Raw genomic sequence first — 21224 nt, 5'->3', positions numbered from 1 at the left:
ATTTTCAAATACATATAATATGCATTATTAAATTTCTCATAGTCCTAACGGGAAAAATAGGCATTATAAATTAAACATTTATATCATAAGAAATGTTATCTTGCTAAGTATTGCTTAGAAAACATGGGGTCAGTATTCAAAGCAATGTAAATGGGCAGGAAAGACTCACATGGAGTGCTTTTTACATTCTCTCGGATTAGAAAAATGTAGGCTATTTTAAATTTTAGTTTAATCCATAGCAGTAAAATGAGCCATTCCAGGATTTCTATTTAACCACAAAAAAGTACTTTTAGGGGCTGATTCTTTAAGTGGTGCCTGAAATGGCAGACTGCTAGAAAAATGGTGTCTGCCAATTGTCAATCACGTTCAGGCGTTATTCAGAGAATCGGCACCGGCACCTAACGATGAATTTAGGTACTGGTAATGTGGGCCAGGTTTTTAAAGGCTTACATTTCCAGCACCTAGGCTCATTGTAGAATCTTGCCTAGTTGTGCTTAGTGAGGCCTAAAGCAAATTCTGCCCTTAAACATGCCTCTTTCCACACTGGCTTGTCTGCTTCACTCGCCGCTCATGGCTGAATGAGTGCTGTCCGTTCAAAGTCACAGGTTCCTGAGGAAGGGACCTTGGCTGGTAGAACCTGAACTTGAATTCAACTTGATTGGGCAGTGGACTGTTTTGCCCTGCCCGTGTCTTCATCTCCGGACTATGTCAACAAGCTAAGTTTTCTTTATTTGATCCTGGGAGTCAGCTGGGGGACCTTCAAAGTATTTTCCTTGTTTTAAGCACTGTGAATATGTGATTGATTTCTATCACTGTTTAGTTAGTCACCTTATTTTTTGATGTGGTTGGTGGATGCACACAGGAGGGACTCGATGATGGTGTGCAGGTGGAGGTTATTAGACCTTCACCTCAGTATGTGAGCGTTGGAATTCGCTCTCTTTTCGCTGTGTCTTCACACTGAGACTCCCCCTTTCAATTTAATTATATTATAGTTTTATTGTATGATATGATTGGTAGTCCAGTGCTTGAAACAGAGTGATCTACTTTGACGGTCTATTAGACCGTGTTATTGCTGCTGCTTGTGGTTTCTATTTAGTATCTTGTGCAGCTATTTTGTTATTTGTGGAGTGATTGTTCTTTGGCAAGTGGCATCTCTGAGTACTGCTAGGTGCTTGGGTGTTAGCTGCCAGTCCCGGGAGGCACCTAGATTTTTTAAAATTATTTTTTAATCAGTTTTTGATGGTATGATCAATTATCGCTCCACTTAAAGCTGATTAAAACAAATTAGGCTCAGGCAAAGCATAATCGAGGCAGCCATTATAGAATGTCCCTCTTATTGTTTTCTTTAACGGCTCCAAATGGCAGCAATTTCATAGCAATAAAAATCAGAACAGTTCATTTTCTTCATAGTCTCCTTTACTTTTCCCCCGTTTGGGTTCAGGCATAACTCATAAGGAGAGCCCCATCTTTTGGCTGTGTTTGGCCCACATTTCTTAAGAATAGAAATGCTAGCTCCAAACAATTCCTTATTTTGCAATATTTTAACAGGGCTCACCCTTAATCCAGGTTCCCAGCCTCCATGACTTAAGAAGGATTTTAGTCATAGAGGTTTCCAAGAAATGCCTCCATCTCCTCTAACATTTCCTTCAGGGACCCTGCCCCTGGGAATTTCAGCCTGAAATCTACTTCTGGTATGGGAGTGCTTCATGGGCCTCTAGTCCTGTTGCCTTTTTCTCTAGAGAAGAGCTTTTATTAATTTATTTTTTAAAAGCTAGGCATGGCTCTTAGGCTTTCATAACTTCATCCTAGACCTGGCTCTCTGCTTTGTTCTTCCCTTCTGCTTCTTGACTGAAGGACAGGGCTTTAGATTCCAACTCCTAGGATTCTTGAGCACTCTTCTCCCTGCTGGACTGAGCTATCTGCTTCCTGGTGTTGCACTGCATCTTCCCCTCCCTCAAGGATCACAGCAGTTCCTTAAGCCTGCTTGTTTCATGGAACTTCTGGTGCCTGCCTATTGATCAGATAAGAGGGTTTGATTTCCTCTTTCTATTAATCAGATAGGAGAATTTTATTTCCCCTTTCTATTGTCTGATCCTGATTAGGGTTACCATACAGCTGGGAAAACCTGGACATGTCCTATTTTTAGAGGACTGTGGGCAATATTTTTAAAATTAGGGGAATTTGTACTTGTCTGTCCAGATTTAAAAAAGCGAGCTGCCCACAAGCCCACCCACCTACTTGAGGCTCAGCATAAATTATGCATCCAACCTCTTCCCCTTTCCAAAGTCTGGCTTGTCTTCAGTCTTCCTTTCCTCCCAGCTGCCCTGTGCTTCCTCTTTAGTCCCTCCCTCCTCACACCCCCACCGCAGTCTTCCAGATCTCAGATTAGTTGCTGGCAGCGTCAGTGATTGAGACCCCACTGCCGGCTGGCTGCTCCTGAACTCTTCTCTCTGTCGTATCCCACATCCTGTGATGCAATTTCCTGTTCCCAAGCAGGTGGGGCACAAAGAGTTCAGTAGCCAACAGGCAGTGGGTGTTTCAATCACTGACACTACTGGCAATGTGTCAGAGAAGTGGAAGACCACAGGGGGAGGGACTAGAGAGAAATACTGGAGTCCCAAACCATATGACAAAGAAAGATGCTGCTCGGAGGTAGAGGGGAGGAAGAAAAGAAGGAAACAGAGCTAGCAGGAAGATCAGAGGAGAGGGAAGGCAGAAATCAGATAAAGGAATGAGGGAGCGGGGGAAGGGAGAGACATTAGAGGCATGAGAGAGATATTGATGCTGGGAAGGGAGTCAGCAGAGAAATATGGAGAGAGAGACAAAGAGATGCTGAATTTGGAGTAGGAGAGAGAAAAATGAAGAGAGTGGTAAAGCTGTAATGAATCATGCTGGATAGAAATGGGAGAAGGCAGAAGGGCATAGAAAGAGGGATGATGCCATATCGAAGAGTGAGAGGGCAGATGCTGGATGGAAGGGATAGATGCTGAATGAAAGTGAGAGAGAAAGGGCAGACACTGGATGGAAGGAAGAGAGTGAAGAGAAGATGAAGAAAGCAGAAACTAGAGATGACAAAGGTTAAAAAAATAATAATTTAAAAACAGTATTGGGGGCAGGGCTGAGGGGAGGTCGGGCTGGGGGTGGAATGGGGTGGGTTGGGGCAGGGTCATGTGTTCTCTTTTTTGTCTCCACAAATATGGTAACCCTAGTTCTTCTGATTCTCCTGATAACAAACTGTCCAGCCCTTTATTCTTTTCCCTATTCACTAGGCGACATCTGAGTCTATCAGGGCATAACAATCCCCTCCCTTCTTGGGGCCAGTCCAGGTTTCTCTTTTGGTCCAGGAACATCAAGTCTATTCTGAAGCTCTCCTGGGGTTAATCCTGTAGTGAGAAGGCAATGGGAATGTAAGGTTATCCTTTTAATTATTAAAACCTGCTATTGAGACATCCATACTTGTATGGATAAGTTATCTATCTAGAAGCTGAAGATCAAATCATAGGCAAATAACTTTTTCAGCCTGCTTCAATTAAAACAAATACCTTCTGGCCCATTAGCAGCCTAAAAGATCACAACATATCTGTTTATAAGGGCTATAGTTTCACATATAAGTCACTTAAGGGTCAGCACCAGGTGCCAATAGGAGAAGTGGTTTTGAATATTGTCACAAACTAGCTCTTCTATTGTCCCAGGGTGAGGTATGCAAACATGTAAATTTGCTGTTTATAGCTTCAAGTGGATGCTTCGCTATGGGCTTCTAATTTCTAACAACTTACCACAGCTACAAGAAAAGCCCCATTCAAATTACATTTATAAACAATAACATTCACCAGATACATTTACATGGCCCAAACTACATCATATTTACTAGCACAGCAATTGATTATCCACTCATTATTATGACAGCACCCTTTGGCACAATCGTAAATGTTTTTAATGGCAATGCATTTACTTCTTCCTGTGTATCTAGCTGCTTCCCAAGAGAAATTACCTGCCCAGATACTGAAGAATTAGGTAAATCTTTTCTTATGGCTTGCGATCAGGATCCTTCACATAGCAAACACATCAAGTTTTTATCAGTTTCCCAAGACTCTGACAGTTCCTTAATTCCTTATTTAAAAAAATATGTAGCAGCATCTAGCTTCCATCTTCTTTCAGTCTGGCAGCTGAGCCCCCAAGCATTCCCTCCTCATTGTTTTTTTTTCTTCTATAATTGTGGTATTACAACTCTGCTCATCCTTCTGCCTTTTTTCTTTTTCTGCCAAACAGTAGCTTTAGTCAGAAGCCTTCAAATAAATTCTAGCTGCTCTGCTACCATCACCATCATTATTATTTTTATTATTATTAAATTCCAGCTTCTCTTCTACCATCATTATTTTTGAACCCCTGCTGCTTCCTCACATCTCCCAGTCTCCATCTCTCACATGAGTTGACTTCCTATCAGTACAGTACTCTTGAAACTATCAGCCTCTTTTACAAAGCCGCATTAGCGGCTGCGCTGCGCTAACGGCCTTGAAGCCCCTAGAGATTTAAAGGGTTTCGGGGCTGTTGCCATGCGGGAGCCACTAGGGCGGCTTTGTAAAAGAGGCCGTATATCTCCCAGCATTTCCATGAACTCCCTTCCTTCTAGAACACTCCTTTCTCTCTGGAGCTCCTTAAAGCACAACAAGGATGTATAACTAGTTTTAAGTAGATAGAGAGAGATATATAAATATATGAAAGGTGCGATCTCTGAATTTGTTAAGGGTTTGATGTCTGAATATCAACCATTAAGATCATTGCGCTCCGAAAGGTCAGCATTGCTGAAAACGAAAGCTAACCTTAAATATGTGGAAACGAATGCCATGACTTTTACATGTGCAGGAATTAAGTTGTAGAATAACCTAGTTGGTCAAATTCGAAAATGTAGAGACAGGAACGCATTTAGGAAAATGTTAAAAACACAACTATTTGTAGATGCATTTCTTTGAGCAATTGACCTTATGTAAAGATTGAATCTGTCTGGTTTTGTTCTTATCTTGTTTAGATTTTATACTATTTTATGTATCTAACTTTTTGTAAACCGTTTTGGAAAAAAAACGGTATAGAAATTTAAAAAATAGATCAATAAATAAACAAAAAAGCAATGCACAAATGCTTAAATATCCAAGGAAGAATTGTAATAATTATTCCAGTTCTTATTCACCATAAAGCTGTTTAATAGAAAATATAACCTTGTTTAATTCGTGGAGGTGTTTTTTCCTGTTTTTTGGTGTCTTCCTCTACAAAAAAGTAAAAAATGAGGTCAACCACTCTTGTTCATTTGGATATTATTTCACAACAAAGATGCTTTACAGTCTTCAGAAGCAGCGATCTCATTATGCTGCAAACTAACGAGTTATTTCAGAAGCACCTGCTTATGTTGAAATCGACAACCGCACATATAGATTGCATACTCTTGAAAATGGTGATTTCTGAAAGCAGCTATATACATGGGGGAGATCTATATCATGGAGAGATTTCAAGAGCACAAGGTAAGGATGTTTCCTCTTCAGGTTTTATACCAACTTAAAAGCACATACAGTGTTTATAAAAGTGTTAATTTCAGTCAGGGCTTTATATGATATGACTAATTCTATCACAAAAATCCAAATATACAAGAAAGGATGTCCAAAAAATCTCAAACTCACAAAAACACCCCTCAAAATCCAGGGCTACATCTCAGAATCTATAGCAAAAAAAGGAGAAAAGACCTCAGTGTCTAACAGGGGCTCTAAAAAAGCTTCCCAAATAGACAAGCCAATCTCAGACAGAGTTTGAAACTGGCAGACACATCCTTGGCCAAAAAACTCCTTTAAACTCCATTAATATTCAGAGTCACACATCTCGTTTTATCAACTTTGTTTAAATTTTCATAAATAGTGTCATAAAAATCACTTATCTGAACAGATAGCTGTTTAAACGTAGTCCTGGGGTTAGAAAGCAGGAACAAAAAATGCTCCGTTGGAAGTCAGCTGAAGGCTAATTAAAGCATATCCAATGCAACACTTCCACAATCATCCAACAGGGCTCCCTGTTTCGCTTCAATGCTTCGTCAGGGATTTTGAGCGTCCATTCACCCGCTTCCGAGTGACAGGAGTGGAAGCGGGTGAATGGACGCTCAAAATCCCTGACGAAGCATTGAAGCGAAACAGGGAGCCCTGTTGGATGATTGTGGAAGTGTTGCATTGGATATGCTTTAATTAGCCTTCAGCTGACTTCCAACGGAGCATTTTTTGTTCCTGCTTTCTAACCCCAGGACTACGTTTAAACAGCTATCTGTTCAGATAAGTGATTTTTATGACACTATTTATGAAAATTTAAACAAAGTTGATAAAACGAGATGTGTGACTCTGAATATTAATGGAGTTTAAAGGAGTTTTTTGGCCAAGGATGTGTCTGCCAGTTTCAAACTCTGTCTGAGATTGGCTTGTCTATTTGGGAAGCTTTTTTAGAGCCCCTGTTAGACACTGAGGTCTTTTCTCCTTTTTTTGCTATAGATTCTGAGATGTAGCCCTGGATTTTGAGGGGTGTTTTTGTGAGTTTGAGATGACTAATTCTATGACATATTAATTTATATGACTTTATAAGAATGAAAAGATGAAAATTCGGCATTTTCACGTTTGTAATAAGTAAATTGCAAAATGTGACTATCCTGATCATGGATATAACAGACATTTTCTATAGTTTTTAGGCATGAGCAATTAGGAAATTATACTTACTGCCGAGGAACAAAGATAAGATCATAAGAACATAAGAATTGCTGCTGATGGGTCAGACCAGTTGTCCATCGCGCCCAGCAGTCCGCTCACGCGGCGGCCCCCAGGTCAAAGACCAGTGTCCTAACCGAGACCAGCCCTACCTGCGTTCGTTCTGGTTCAGCAGGAACTTGTCCACATGTTATGTGGAGGGTCATTTTTGAAAAAAAAAAGTTTAAGTCTGATTTGGACATTTCCCACTAAACATGTACAGAAATAGTCAGTTGCTAGTCATCCAAATATATATATATATATTTGAAAATAGCCAGCTTGGACATCTTGGCCAGCAAAATGTCCAGACCGCCAGGACATCTAACTTTATTCACCATTTTCGGCCATAAAAAATGTCCAAGTTAGAAATATCCATAACAGCACCATTTAGACATGGGAGGGGGCAGCATTCTAATGAACTGACCACATAGATATGCCAACAGAGCAGTGGGGCACCTTAGAGGGCACTGCTATGAATTCACATAAAGGGAGCCAGATATAAATCTCACCATATACCCCTTATAATTTATGATGAGCCCTCCCAAACTCCCCCAAAACCTACTATATCCATCTGTTTACCACCCCAATAGCCCTTATGGTTACAGGTGGTACCTATATGGCAGTATAGTAAGGTTTTGGTGAGTTCTCATGGACTCATACTTAACGCCATAGAAGTTGTGGTTAGAGTGCCTTTTTACTGCATTAAGGCTTACAAAGACTAGGAGACACTCGATGAAGTTACAGAGTAATACTTTTAAAACCAATAGGTGGAAATATTTTTTCACTCAGAGAATAGTTAAGCTCTGGAATGTGTTGCTAGAGGGTGTAGTTAGAGCAGTTAATATAGCTGATTTAAAAAAAAGGTTTGGACAAGTTCCTGGTGGAAAAGTCCATAAACTGCTGTTGAGACAGACATAGGATAAGCTACTGTTTGCTCTGGACCAGTGGTATGGAATGCTGCTTCTGTTTGGGTTTTTGCCAGGTACTTGTGATCTGGATTGGCCTCCGTGAAGATGGGATATTGAGCTAGATGTACCATTGGTCTGATCCAGTAAGGCTATTCTTATGTTTTTATGGACCTGGGTCCTCATCTCTATAGCTCACTAGACCATCCACCAGGTTGCTCTACTAGTCTTTCCCATACCAAATGCTGTTGTTCTACAGATAGGTATGTACTCTTTCATTCAGATATTTTGGGGGTGGGAGGGGGGTTAGCGAGCAGTGAGGGAGCATGGGGGGAATCGTACCTTAATGTATCCAGAGGTCATCTGGTTAGTTTGGGTACCTTTGTGGCACTTAGATGTTTCTAAAACAGGTCTAGCTCTGAACATCTAAGTTCCATCCAGGACATCTTGGAAAAGGTTCTATTATGATCGCAAGACGTACAAGTTAAGCCCACCCGAAACATGCCCATAACACACCTCCCAACACATTAGAAATTATTTTGATTATAGGCACTTGGATGTCCAGGTGATTAGGACGTCCAAGTGTCAACTTAGGCGGTTTTAAGGATATTTTAGTGTTTTGATTATGCCCCTAATAGTGTTATACAATAGACTAAGAATTAAGAAACTGCAAACCTTAAGGAGATGATTTTTACTCACAGGATTTTTACTCACAGGGTTTGCTGTGATAATCAAAGAAAAAATAAATACCCCCCCCCCCCTCCACACACATAAAATTCAGTCTGCACTTGTGTTGGTACTTTTTAAAGCCAAAGTTATGTCTGTAGCTTTCATTATTCGAAACTAACCCTTTGATATTAAGGGTGGTCTGCATATATTTTTTTCTTTCTTATGCTTGCTGTCGTGGGCAAAAACAAGTAGATATTCAGTGGCAGTATTGGATAATGGCTACTGCTTCATATGTATCTGGATATTCCAAGTTTTCAAGTTTTATTTAAAATTTGATATACCACTTAAAAAGTTGTCTAAGCGGTGTACAAAGTCATGAACAGATAAAATCAATGGGGGACAAAATTGGACAACAATGGACTTAAATGACATATTGAAACAAGGGGGATAGGGGGAGAAATATAATTGGCAATAGGAAAGGCCCTGAACTCCCAGGCACTATGGGGATAGTGCTGAAATGGCTTGTAAAGGTATTCGCCAATATGATCTGGATAGTGCCACTGAATATCTTTTTTTAGCAGCTTTACATGTATAGCACATACAACCTGGATTAAAGTTTATGAATAACAATTCCTGAGCGTATATTCAATTCCCCCAACCTTTCTCTGCTGTTTAGCCTTTACGTAAAGTTAGACTTTTTTTCATCAACAATTAAAGAGTGTGAAAACTAGAGAGAGAGCTTTGCTCCTTCTCTCACACATTGTTATTATAAAAGTGTATTTTAATTTTAGAAATAATAATAAAAGTGCACTATCAGGAGTGTCCTAAAATGGAATTGCTTCCTCTGGGACACCAACCCTAGCCCCTCCTTCCCAGGCCACTGACTGGATGGGGAACAATTTTTATGCCTTGTCTCCCTTGTGCCCTGTGTGGCCACATTTCCTGCACGGCCCTCAAGACAGTCCTAATACTCCCCAATTCCGGGAGCAACTATGGACTGCTCTGTGAAAACACACAACCCCCCCCCCCCCACACACACACACACACACATCAAAATACATTAAGATGTCAGCTATACTCGTATAATCAGATTCTTCCATTCATGCGGAGGTCATTACTGTAAACCTGAAACTAGCTCACACTAGAATGGAACTGCTTTTGACCCAAATTATTGGAAAGTGGATCGCTCTGTGACAAAGTTGCACGCCATTGATTTACCTGGTTTGGTATGCAGAGACACCTTTTCATGTTTTAATTCATGTTCTGCAAGAAAGAAGAAACCCAGAAAAATTTAATTTAATGCACAGAGACAAAGAGATGGAGGAAAACGTAGCTGGAATATAAACCAGGGAGTTTACATTCAATTGTATGGTAACTCCTCCCACCCAATGATGAGCATTTCTTCTGCCACATGCCCTTTTCTGTGGTTATCCACATTTTTCTTCCTCCACCCCCAATCCCGCCACCTGTGTTTATTGGCTTTAAACAGCAGCTCCTTCCTCCTTCAGCTGATGCTGATGTAAGCTGGGTAAAAAGTGCTGCTTATTTACCTCAGGGCAGCTTTCAGGGCCCTGAATCTGTAGAAAAGTTGACTGGCTGCCAGCTGTAGGTAGCTGTAGGGATGCCAAAGAAGACTGAGGTAGCTGCATGTCCTATGGCAGGAACACTCTGGGGTGGTGGGGACCCAGGCCGCCAAGAGGCTTCATGCTGTTTTTGGGCCTGGTGGCAGAAGCATCTGTTTAACCCAGTTTACGCTGCCGGCTCCCACCTTCTCTGAGATTATAGCTTTTGTTAGCATCGGAGGAAAGAACTGAAAGTTAAAGCTGGTAACTATGGGGGCAGAGGGTGGAGGAAGAAAGATGCCGGTAATGGTGGAGAGAGTGGGGAGATTCAAATATAGCCTAAAAATCTTGGTTTATATTCGAGCATACATGTAGGGTTACCAGATTTTCTGGAACTAAAATCGGACCCATGGCCCTGCCACCAGGCCCGCCCAGTACCACATAGCACCGCCCAGTTCTGCCCGAGTCATGACCCATTCCGCGCCCCCCCCCCAGCTCTGCCCCCTCAAGCTGTTCACTTATCGGGAGGGCATCTGTGCATGTGCTGGTGTGGCATGATGACATCACACACATGCATGTGACATCACTGCATTGTATCCACGCATGCGCAGATGTTTATGTTTATTTAAGTTTTGATATACCGTTCCTGCATTTTAACCGACCTAAGCAGTTTACAATGTATCAAACTAAAATGAAATTAGGTACTTAAGAAAAAAAAAAAAAAGCCGTCCTGACGTTGCTCCTAGCTGGAAGCTTTTCAAAACCTGGACAAAGTGCTGGGTTTTGAAAAGCCGTCCAAACGCCCAGACATGTCTGGGGAAATACGGACGTCTGGTAACCCTACATATATGGTAATTATCCAGGTACCAGGCCGAATATTGGTGGGATAAATGCCAGTGCCTTACTTATACCTAGATTTTCAGTGCCGGTATCCAGAAACAGACCAGCATTAATCTGCGTATAAAACAGTCCATGGTGGCCAGTGTTTATAATCATGCTGATTACTACAAGCTAGGGAGTCCTTTTTCTAAGGTGCACTAATGGACTTAATGCATTCTAACCCAGACCAGAGTCTCAGCCTGCTTGACTGACATTGCCGCCTGGATGTCTCACCGCCATTTAAAATTGAATATGGCTAAAACAGTGTTGCTCATCTTCCCACCTAAGCCCACCTCTCCGCTTCCCTCATTCTCCATCTCTGTGGACAAGACTCTCATCCTTACTGTTTTGTCAGCTCGTAATCTCGGGGTCATCTTTGACTCCTCTTTCTCCTTCACCGTCCAGATACAAGATATCACTAAAACCTGCCGCTTCGTCCTCTGTAATATTAACAAAATCTGACCCTTCCTCTCTGAGCACACTACCAGAACACTTATCCACACCCTCATCACCTCGTGCTTAGACTACTGCAACTCGCTACTCTCAGGCCTTCCGCTTAGCCATCTCGCTCCCCTCCAATCCGAACAGAATTCAGCTGCATGACTCATATTCTGGGAGAGCTGCTTTACTCACTTTACTGCTTTATTAAAGTTATTATTACTCCTCTCCTAAAGTCACTTCATTGGCTTCCCATCCGTTTCTGAATACAATTCAAACTCCTCTTACTGATCTACAAATGCATTCACTCAGCTGCCCCCACTATCTCTCTCCACCTTATTTCCCCCCACCCCCCCCGTGAGCTCCGCTCAGCTGGTAAGTCCCTCCTATCTGTGCCCTTCTCTTCAACTACCAACTCCAGACTCCGTCCCTTCTGCCATATGTTTGGAACAAGCTGCCCGAATCCCTACAGCAAGCTCCATCTCTGGCAGTGTTCAAGGCCCGTCTAAAAACCCACCTCTTTGAGAGTGCTTTCGACTCCTAACTCCTCTCATCTTAGGTTCTGCATCCCCCACCTTCTATGTCATGTCATGTCTGTCCAAGTTAGATTGTAAGCTCTTCCGAGCAGGGATCGTCTATAAATGTCAATATGCACAGCGCTGCGTATGCCTTTCAGCGCTATATAAGTGATAAGTAATAGTAGTAGTAGTAAAGTCAAAAAAGGGGGCACAGAAATTGGAAGGTCATGGGCAGATCTTGGATTTACGCACATAGTTATAGAATAAGGGGAATCCGTGTCTAATTTGGGTGTGAAGATTTGGTACAAATGGGCACGCCTAAAGTTAGGTGCAGTTCCCGGGTATAAGTGTTATTCTTTAAACCGTGCCTAAACCATTTATAAATTGTGCTCAGTTAGGGTTTTTTGTGTGCTAAGTTTTTTAGGCACCATATAAAGAATCCACAGTAGCCCTTAATGGATAATATTACATTACATTACATTACATTACGGATTTCTATTCCGCCTGTGCCTTGCGGTTCTAGGCGGATTACAATATAGAAATTATCTGGGCAGTTCCAGTAGAATTACATTTCAGGATAAGGGTAAGTTACAGGAACAGTAAAGGATTATGATACTTCAATTTCACAGAAGATAATACATATCACAGAAGATAATACATATAACAGAAGATAATACATATCACAGAAGATAATACGTGTCAACTGAATCAAGTTAAATCGGGTGTAGTGTAAAAGAGTTACAGTACATTCTGGATCACAGACAAAGAGATACTATAGGTGGGTGTTTCCAAAGGCGTTGATTGGGGACTCATTGGGAGGTAGTTAGAGTGATGGGAGATATTTTTTGAACAGTAGTGTTTTTATTTCTTTACGGAACTCTTTTATGTCTGTTGTTTTGGTCAGAAGTTTTGAGATGTCAGAGTCGATTTTAGCTGCCTGTGTCCCCAGAAGGTTGTCGTAAAGTTTCTTAAGACGAGTACCGTTGAGAGGTGGGTAGGTGAAAAGGTTCTGTGTTCTCCTTCTTCTGGGTGAGAGGTAGTAGTGAAAACGGTTGTTTAGGTAACTGGGTGCCGTGCCGTGGGTTACTTTGAAAATGAGACAGTAGAGTTTGAATTGTGTTCTTGCTTTTATTGGTAGCCAGTGTGATTCTAAGTATGCATTGGTAATGTGGTCGTGTTTGCTGAGTGAGTATATGAGTCTGAGGGCTGTGTTCTGGATGGTCTGTAGTTTTTTTATTGTGTTGGTAGGGCAAGGTAAGTAAAGGCTGTTGCAGTAGTCTACAATACTTAGCACAAGGGATTCCCCCTGAATGTGTAAATGTGCCACTTTTAGTCTGCTTGTCTTTCCTTCACTGAATAATTAACATAAGGTGCTGCCTAACTTCCTCTCCTGGGCTCAGTGATGGAACATTTATCAAACTGATAACATTTCTCCTACAGTGCTGCTGCTCAGGCAAAATGACAAGTTAGAAACCTGTCTTTTCTCAGTACACACCACAGACAGAGAGAGAAATGTGCTTTTAAGATTTGCCGTGACCAAAGATCTTTTCTCTCCCCAATTTCTCTTTAAACTCTCCCTTTGGCGGGGATGGGGCGAATGTCACCTTGATTTCTTATTTCTCTCCTCCTTGAGCATCTATGCCTCCTGGCTTCTGTTCGTTTTGACTTCCCGTTTCAAAGAAGGACAGAAGCTGACAGGGTTGAGCATGCACAGATGCTCAAGGCCCATGCCTTACAGCCAGAAGGCCCCTCTGTTAAGCAAATTGCAGTACTGCTGCCAGGAGGAAAGAGGAAATGAATTAATGCTTGGAGCAGGAGGAAGAAGAAAGGTGCTATAGACTGGGGAGGGGGGAATTTTGGGGGAGGGGTGCCATGGCTAGGGTTACCAGAATTTCTCAGCCCCATCCCGCCCCTAGCCTCGCCCCCAAATTGACCTCATGTCTCTTTCCCCGAGCTCAGGGCCACGTCTGGAGGGCGTCTGCACGTGCGCAGACGTTGATGCGATGACATCACACATTTGTATATATGCATGTGATGTCATCATTCAACATCCACACATGCTCAGAGGCCTTCCAGACGTGGTCCTGAGCTTGGGGCCTTCCAAAACTCAAATAAACTGCCAGGTTTTGGAAATCCCTCTGGGCACCCGGACAGTCCTCTAAAAAGCCCAAGCCAAGGCATCCCCATTCTGACAGCCATGAATCAGAGCAAAATTTTCAGACAGAATGACATGCTCAAATCTGGCCTTTTTGTTTTGTGCATGGATATATTTTAAAGCCCAAATGGCACTTTTACTACATTGTGGTAAAAAGTGGCCTCAGTGTGCATTTACGTGGAAGGGCATAATCGAAAGGGATGTCTAAGTCCATTTACGTCCATTCGCAAGTCGTCCAAAGTTAAAAAGAGCCTAAGACACATTTTTGAAATATACGTCCAACTTTTTTTTACTTTCGAAAATCGTCTAATTATACGTCCTACCGATCTGATCGTCCAAGCCACTGAATCGTCTATCTTTATACCACATTTCCGTCCAACTTTCCGTCCAAGTCCAAGGCCTAGAACAAGCCCTGTTGGATGTGGGAGGGGTCTGCAAAGTGATGGACTATACACCTAGATATGCAACCTAAATAGTGGGGTACCTTACAGGGCATTGCTGTAAACTTCAAAGAAAGGGTGCCATGGCTTCTCCTTACTACAGCTCCCTTATAGGTGACGGTGAGCTCCCCCAAACCACCTCCAGAATCCCCTAGACCCGCTTATCTACCACCCCAATAACCCTTATGGCTGCAGGAGCCACTTATATGCCAGTACAAAAGGGTTTGGGGGGTGTATTGGGCAGTGATTAAAGGGGCTTATGGGCATGGGTCCTCCTCTCTATGGGTCCCTAACCCACCCCCAAGACGACTTAAGCTGCTTCTGTGCTGGACGATTAGGCTTTCCTATGCCCGGCTGCCAGGTGATGATGGTCTGGAGGCTGAAATTTAAAGTTGTGAATAAAATTTATAGGGGGGGTTGGTGATCACTGGGGTAGTGTTTGGGGGTCTGTGTTATGTGTTTGCAGTGCTTATCTGGTGAGTTTAGGTGGGGTTTTGTGACTTAGACCATGTTTTACATGGTCTAAGTTACAACGTCCAAGTTCCGTCGATGCTGGGCTGTATAACTTTCGGTTATACATGCTGTACGACTAAGTCTAAGCCAGCCCACGTCCCGCCCAACTCCCGCCCTCAACACGTCTTCCGAAATTCCCCGTTTAGCTTTGGACGTTGAGCGGCACTATGAAGGTCTAAGTCATTTAGAAATACGTCCAAAACCCTTTTTTTATTTTCGGCGCTTGGATGTTTTTGAGAAATTTTTGTCCAAGTGCCGGCTTAGGCCAGTTTTTGGACTTTTTTCTCTTTCGATTATGAGCCCCATGGGCTTTTACCGCACTTTAAGGCTATTTTTACCACAGCCGTAAAAATGACATTTTTGCTTCTTTTTTTTTTTGTATCATGGCCATCGGCATGCAGCAATTAAAAAAAATGCACTTCATGAGCACTTACTGCCACCCATTTTGTAGGTGGTAAAGACTCACCTGGTATCCATACGCTAACTAGATAGCACATGCTAATGTAGCTGTACTACTTGGTTAGTTTAAGAATGGCCACTCTTTGCCCCCAGACACACTCCTTTCACATACACGCACACACAAAAAAGAAAACTATGTTTAGCACACAGCAAGCACAGATTTGACGCTTGAATGCGTCCCAAGATATATCATTTTCAGCTGAGTTAGGCACACATTGGTGTCTAATGCAGCGTAGTAAAAAAGGCCCTTGAATTAGATATTCAGAAATATTTTTAAACCTCCAAAAAAAGGATGCACATCATTGATATACACAAGTACTTATTACCTATACATATGTTGGGCAATAATTAAAAAAAAAAAAAAAAAAAATCAATTTTCATGAGTAAAAGTCGTATGTTGCCTGCCTCTTATTAGGAATGTATTTCTATCTGTATTTACCATCAGTTATAGCTATTCCAAAAGCAAGATATGGCAAAGGCAAGATGAGATTATATAAAAAGATAAACTTATCTAAAAATGAACTATAGGCTAGGCATTCTAAGTGCTTATTATTTTTGCTAATGCTTGCTGTCCTCTGATGGAAGGAAAGACAAGCAGCAGCATAGGTGGGATGGGAAGAATCACAGGTGCCTTGGCACCCCAAATTTTCCTGTCTCTCTCCTCATAGATGTTTATTTTCATACTGGAGCAATGACTCTGCCTTTTGTATAGCAAATGTCAAGTTGCCATACAGCATGGGGCCTTGAGTATCTGCACATGCTGAAGTCCAGCTAGCTTCTGTCCTCTCTGAAACAGGAAACTCACAGGGGACATAACCAGCTGGCCTTGAGAATGCAGAAATTCTCAAGATTTCACACTAGATGGCTCTCAGATGACTGTTATGTGGGGCAGAGTTATCCCCCACCTCTTCCTGGGGATCAGGATTACCCCCCCCCCAAAAAAAAAAAAAAAAAAAAAAAAACCCACACAAAAAACCAACAACAACAAACAAACCAACAAACCAAACCTCTCAGCAGCAGCAGGGAAGGAGAGAAATTCTGAAGAGGGGGAGCGAAGGAGAAACATACTGAAGACCAAATGGGATGGAGAAGGACAGAAATGCTGGACATCATGGAGGAGGAGGAAAGGAAAGAGATGCTGAAGGAGGAATGTAGGATGGAGAGGGATGATGATGAGGAGTGGAAGGAAGGAATGAGAAGAGATGCTGAAGATCACTGTTGGGGGGGAGGGTGGAAGGCATGGAGGAAAATGCTGGAGTCCATGAAGGGGAGGGAAGGAAGAAAGGAGAGAGATGCTGGGAGGCAGGGGTTGAGAGGGAGGGAAAGGGAGGGAGAGAAGGAGCTAGATACTGGACGCTATGGGAGGGAACTAAGGGATGGTAGGGAAGGGGCAGGGCTTGGGTACCTGCTAACAAAATGTGTTCTGCTAAATAGGAAAATGAGGGAGTTCTGTAAACTCACAATCTTCATAAAGCAAATTGAAATACGACCTACCTGGTTTGATTCGCGGAGGTGTTTTTTCCTGTCTTTTGGTTTCCTCCTCTACAGAAAGAAGAAAAGATTAGGTCAGCCATTGTTCTCCATGTAGCTATTTGCACATTGTTTTACAACTTTAAAAACCACTATTGTATGGCAGAATAAAAAAGAAGAGGTTTTTTGGCAAATCTCAGCTTTCTTTTTTTCATGTGGGTACATTTTAAAGGCCAAGGGGAACTTTCACTAAGCTGTGGTAAAAAGTAACTATAATGCATTCTTACATGGGTTCCCCCCCCCCCATGTGCTAAACCCATTTTATCACAGCTGTAAAAATGGCCTTTTTGTATTAATGGCCATCTCCTAATGATGGCATTAGTGCACAGCCATTAAAAAAATGTACTAGTTGAGCCCATTTTGTAGGCAGCATAAACTCATGCAGTATCTGTGTGTTAATGTAGCTGTGCTAACTGGTTAGCACAAGAATGTCTGATCTTCTTTCCCAAACAACCCCCTCCACACACACACCCACCAAAAAAAAACAGAAATTGGTTTAACATGCAGTTAGAAAACTGATTTGGCAGTTACCGCGGAACACTGAGCGCTTGGGGATAGATTCTCAAAATGGTGCTCTTCCTAATGGTACGTCAGTTCCCCTGAGTCAAGACACACTTCTACCTGAAATTACCACAGGCGTTTAAAATACCATCGCTGTAAACTGAGTGCGTGGTACACCTTGTGAAAACTAGTTTAGAAGAGACTTCACATAAGTTTCAGTTAAAAGCTAGCACGTACGGTATTTATTGTACAACAGATATTAAAATAACAAAACAGTAGTTCTGAAATGTTTAAAAACTGCTAGCTTAGTTAAAGTGTAATTCAATTAAAACACAATAAAACACTTTCAAAGTTCGCTGTTACGAGACTGACCAAAGTGATATGTGTTTGCTTACATTTCAGGCCCAACCATCCTAATTCAACTCTATTCAAAGAACCACATCCACAAAATGCCTTATCAGTTAAGTATCTCTCCATTTTTTTGTTACACTAAGAATGAGCTGTTTTGTGGTAAAAATCTTTTAACCATTTTGTCTTCATAGATACATCAGAAATGAACACTGTACCCAAACTTAGGTAAGTATAGAACTTACTTAGGTTACTTAACCCCCTGAGAACCAGTGTTGTAATATTACAACATCACATTTAAGGCTACAAAATAAACCCTCCCCCATTTTTTTTCTTTTTAAAACTTCATGTACATTACTAATAGAACCTATTGTTCAGTTCTGCAACACCATTGGATGGTTGAATGTGTAAATAGGTCTGTTTATCTGGCCATGAAGTCATACAACCCTGTTGCCTGCTTTGGAGTATATCATCTTGTTGTTTTGGACGGGATACATCAGGACTAAAGTAAGTAAAAAGCTTGAAATATTTTTTTATGTGATCATTAATATGTGTAGATCATGCAGATTTTATGACATCATTGAATATACTGATTTTAAGAGATTTAGAGCTGGTTATTTCTATGTTGTAATTTTACAACAGTGGGTCAAAGTGATAGCAAGGTTTTGTCTGCACTTTAAGTACTCAGTTTTAAAACAAACAAACAAAAGTCATGTAAAATAAATGTTTGTGCATACTAGCAAAAAGGAAACCTCTCTTTACTGGTCTCACTGCTCTCTTGCGTGGGGGTACCACAGAACCAAGAACCAAACAATTAAATGGTACACCTACTCCCTAACTTTACATATGTATCGATTTAGTGGTGTAATAAGTGGTTTGCCCCGGGCACTGTCTTGGTGTGGGTGCCACACCCATATTCCCCGCCCTCCCCCCGTTCTTTCCTGACCTCCCTCTGCTGCATATGTGCATCCTTTCCCTTCCCTCGTACCTATTTAATTTTCACCACGCGAGCAGCATCTTGAACTTGCTGGCCAAGTCGGTATCGGCTCTCTGACGACACTTCCAGGACCCATGCATAGGAAGGGACGTCAGAGGGAGAGCCGAAACGATGGGGGAGGGGGGTACGCGGCAGGGGGAATCGGGAAAGAGTGGAGATTGGAGAAGATGGTGGAGGAGGGGTGCCACTCAGCCTCGCTATGCCACTGACTCTGCCCCTACTCCAACCCTCTATCTTTTATATTATTAGTGCAGGCACTAGTTTTATCCATACTGGACTACTGTAATATTGTCTATTTGGGGGCCCCAAAGAAAATCTTGAGAAAATTGAGAATAGTACAGAATATGGCTGTTCGATTGATATTTGGGCTGAAGAAAAATGACCATATTATTGACTGCTGCATTGGCTCCCGGTAGAAGCACGAGTGCTATTCAAATTTTCTTGCAAATTTTCTAAGCTGGTTTGGGATTTTGACCCAAATTACCTTTTATCTCATTTTGTGTTATACAGTCCAACAAGGATAACTAGGAATTCCAATGTATTTGCTTATCCAAAAATTACTGGCTGCAGATATGATCTTTTTGGATAGGACTCTTGCATTTCAAGCAAGTAAGCAGCAGTCCTGGTGGGGTAATTGTATTGGTGGAATTATGTTGTCTTATGGTGCATTTCGAAAAGTAATCAAATGAGGATGTCACTGTTAATCAAAATTTTACATTGAATATTTTAGGAAACTTGTATTTTAGTTAATTGTATTTCGCTGATTGTCCAGCCTTCTTCTGTGTAAACCGCCTAGAAATTGTTTGATTATGGCGGTATAGAAGAATAAAGTTATATTATGTTATGGTATGTTAACCCTGGACCACCCACATCATATCTTTTTTCAGCTTAGGTGATTAGAGGAGATATTCATCGGCACTACCCTCAGACAACTGTATAAGGAGCATTGTATACTGACCCCAGTACCTTTAATTATTTTGATAGCATTTGGGGAAAAAATGTATTCTTTTTAGAAAACAGCACTATAATTTGAAATGCATCTTTCTTATCCTAGCACTCTCTGACTCTCATTTTGCATTTCTTCACATTGACTTTATGGAATAAATAGGAAAAGTTCACATTCAGCACAACGTAGTTTGATCAAAAATATGACCTACCTGGTTTGATTCGTGGAGGTGTTTTTTCCTGTCTTTTGATTTCCTCTTCTGCAGAAATAAGTAATGATTAGGTCAGCCATCTATCTCCATTCAGCTCTTTGTGCAATTCCAGAGAGTACCACACAGGTGATTTAACCGGAAAGAAGCCTCTCCTGCCCAATTAAACCGCTTTGAATATTGATCCTTAAATGTTTACTCTAGTTCAGATATTCTTAATCCTGACCTCAGGACACACCCAGTCAGTGAGGTTTTCAGGATATCCACTATGATTATGCATGCGATAGATTTTCATTCTGTACATTGAGAGGTAATACATTCAGATTAATCTCATCCATACTCATTGTGGGTATCCTGAAAATCTGATTAGCTAGGTTTGTGCTAGTATTTAAGGCCATACAGCATATGCTACCAAAGATGGTAGGTTCTTTAATTATTTCATATGTACCCTCCCGTACTCTACGGTCAGAGTCTCAACATTTGTTGGACGTGCCTCCATTGCAGTTATTGAAAAAGCCAGAATTCATTCCAGGGTCTTTAGTGTGGTGGACCCACTGTTGTGGAATGCCCTCCCTGATGATATTTGCCAGATCTCGTTGTTCTTTCTTTTCGCAAGGCTTCAAAGTCTTACTTTTTCCAGGAAGCTTTTGGTACTTTGTGAAGGGAAGTTGTGGTTGTTGCATTTTATTGCTAAAGTCTGGATGCAGACTGTTATTTTAACAGCTTTAATTTTGATTCGAGTGTGTTGATGTGTAAGGTTGTTTTGTCTAATAATGTGTGTTTATTTTATTCCTCATGTCCGAAGGGCTGGGTTGAGAACCACTGTCATATTCCCCCAATCTGTAAAGGGGGGGGGCAGGGGGAGTAGAGTGCCATGGGTGCTGTCTTGGTGGAGGCACCTGCACCGGCACTTCTCCTCTCCCCCCCCAGCGATGGGAGGGGTATCATCAAAGCACTCCCCCTCCCCCCCCAAATACCTTTTCAAATCTTCACCGGCAGAAAATAGCATATCCTACCTGCTACTTGTGCTGGCATCATCTCTCCCTCTGACATCACGTCCTGTTCGTGGGACCAGGAAGTGATGTCAGAGGAAAGGCTCCACCAGTGCAAGCAGCGGGAAGGAGAAGCTACTCGTTGTCAGCAAAGATTTGAAAAGGCATCAGGGAGTGGGCACAAAGTGAGGTAATAGTGGGGGGAGGGGCAGGGAAGAGTGCATTGGGGAGGGACACATGGCATGGTGATGCTGGGAGCCTCTACCCCAGGCACAAACTTCTCTTGCTTTTTCCTATAAAGTATATATTACATATGGCTTTTATTGTGTTCCCTGCATAATTTTAGTAGCCTATCTCCAAATTTGGACATAATGAGGAGGAAGAGAAGAAGAGAAAG

General features: G+C 41.9%; 1 protein-coding gene across 46 annotated transcripts in view; it reads right to left on the bottom strand.

The window, feature by feature from the left end:
* TRDN (triadin) overlaps window positions 1-21224 on the bottom strand; it is a 597259-nt gene that overhangs the window by 55609 nt on the left and 520426 nt on the right. For 39 of the 46 annotated variants that reach the window (XM_033935829.1, XM_033935819.1, XM_033935820.1 and 36 more), the window contains 4 exons: window positions 19839-19886; window positions 16800-16847; window positions 9560-9604; window positions 5214-5261 (listed from right to left, as the gene is read on the bottom strand). In XM_033935829.1, coding sequence (XP_033791720.1) covers window positions 5214-5261; window positions 9560-9604; window positions 16800-16847; window positions 19839-19886 — 189 coding nt within the window. The remainder of the gene's footprint in view (window positions 1-5213; window positions 5262-9559; window positions 9605-16799; window positions 16848-19838; window positions 19887-21224) is intronic. The other 7 variants (XM_033935830.1, XM_033935836.1, XM_033935818.1 and 4 more) reach the window with 4 other exon arrangements.

The sequence above is a fragment of the Geotrypetes seraphini genome, chromosome 3 (assembly GCF_902459505.1).
Source record: "Geotrypetes seraphini chromosome 3, aGeoSer1.1, whole genome shotgun sequence".
Taxonomy (NCBI): Eukaryota; Metazoa; Chordata; class Amphibia; order Gymnophiona; family Dermophiidae; genus Geotrypetes; species Geotrypetes seraphini.
Note: the sequence above shows the minus strand (reverse complement) of the source record. Positions and strands in the feature narration are given on the sequence as shown.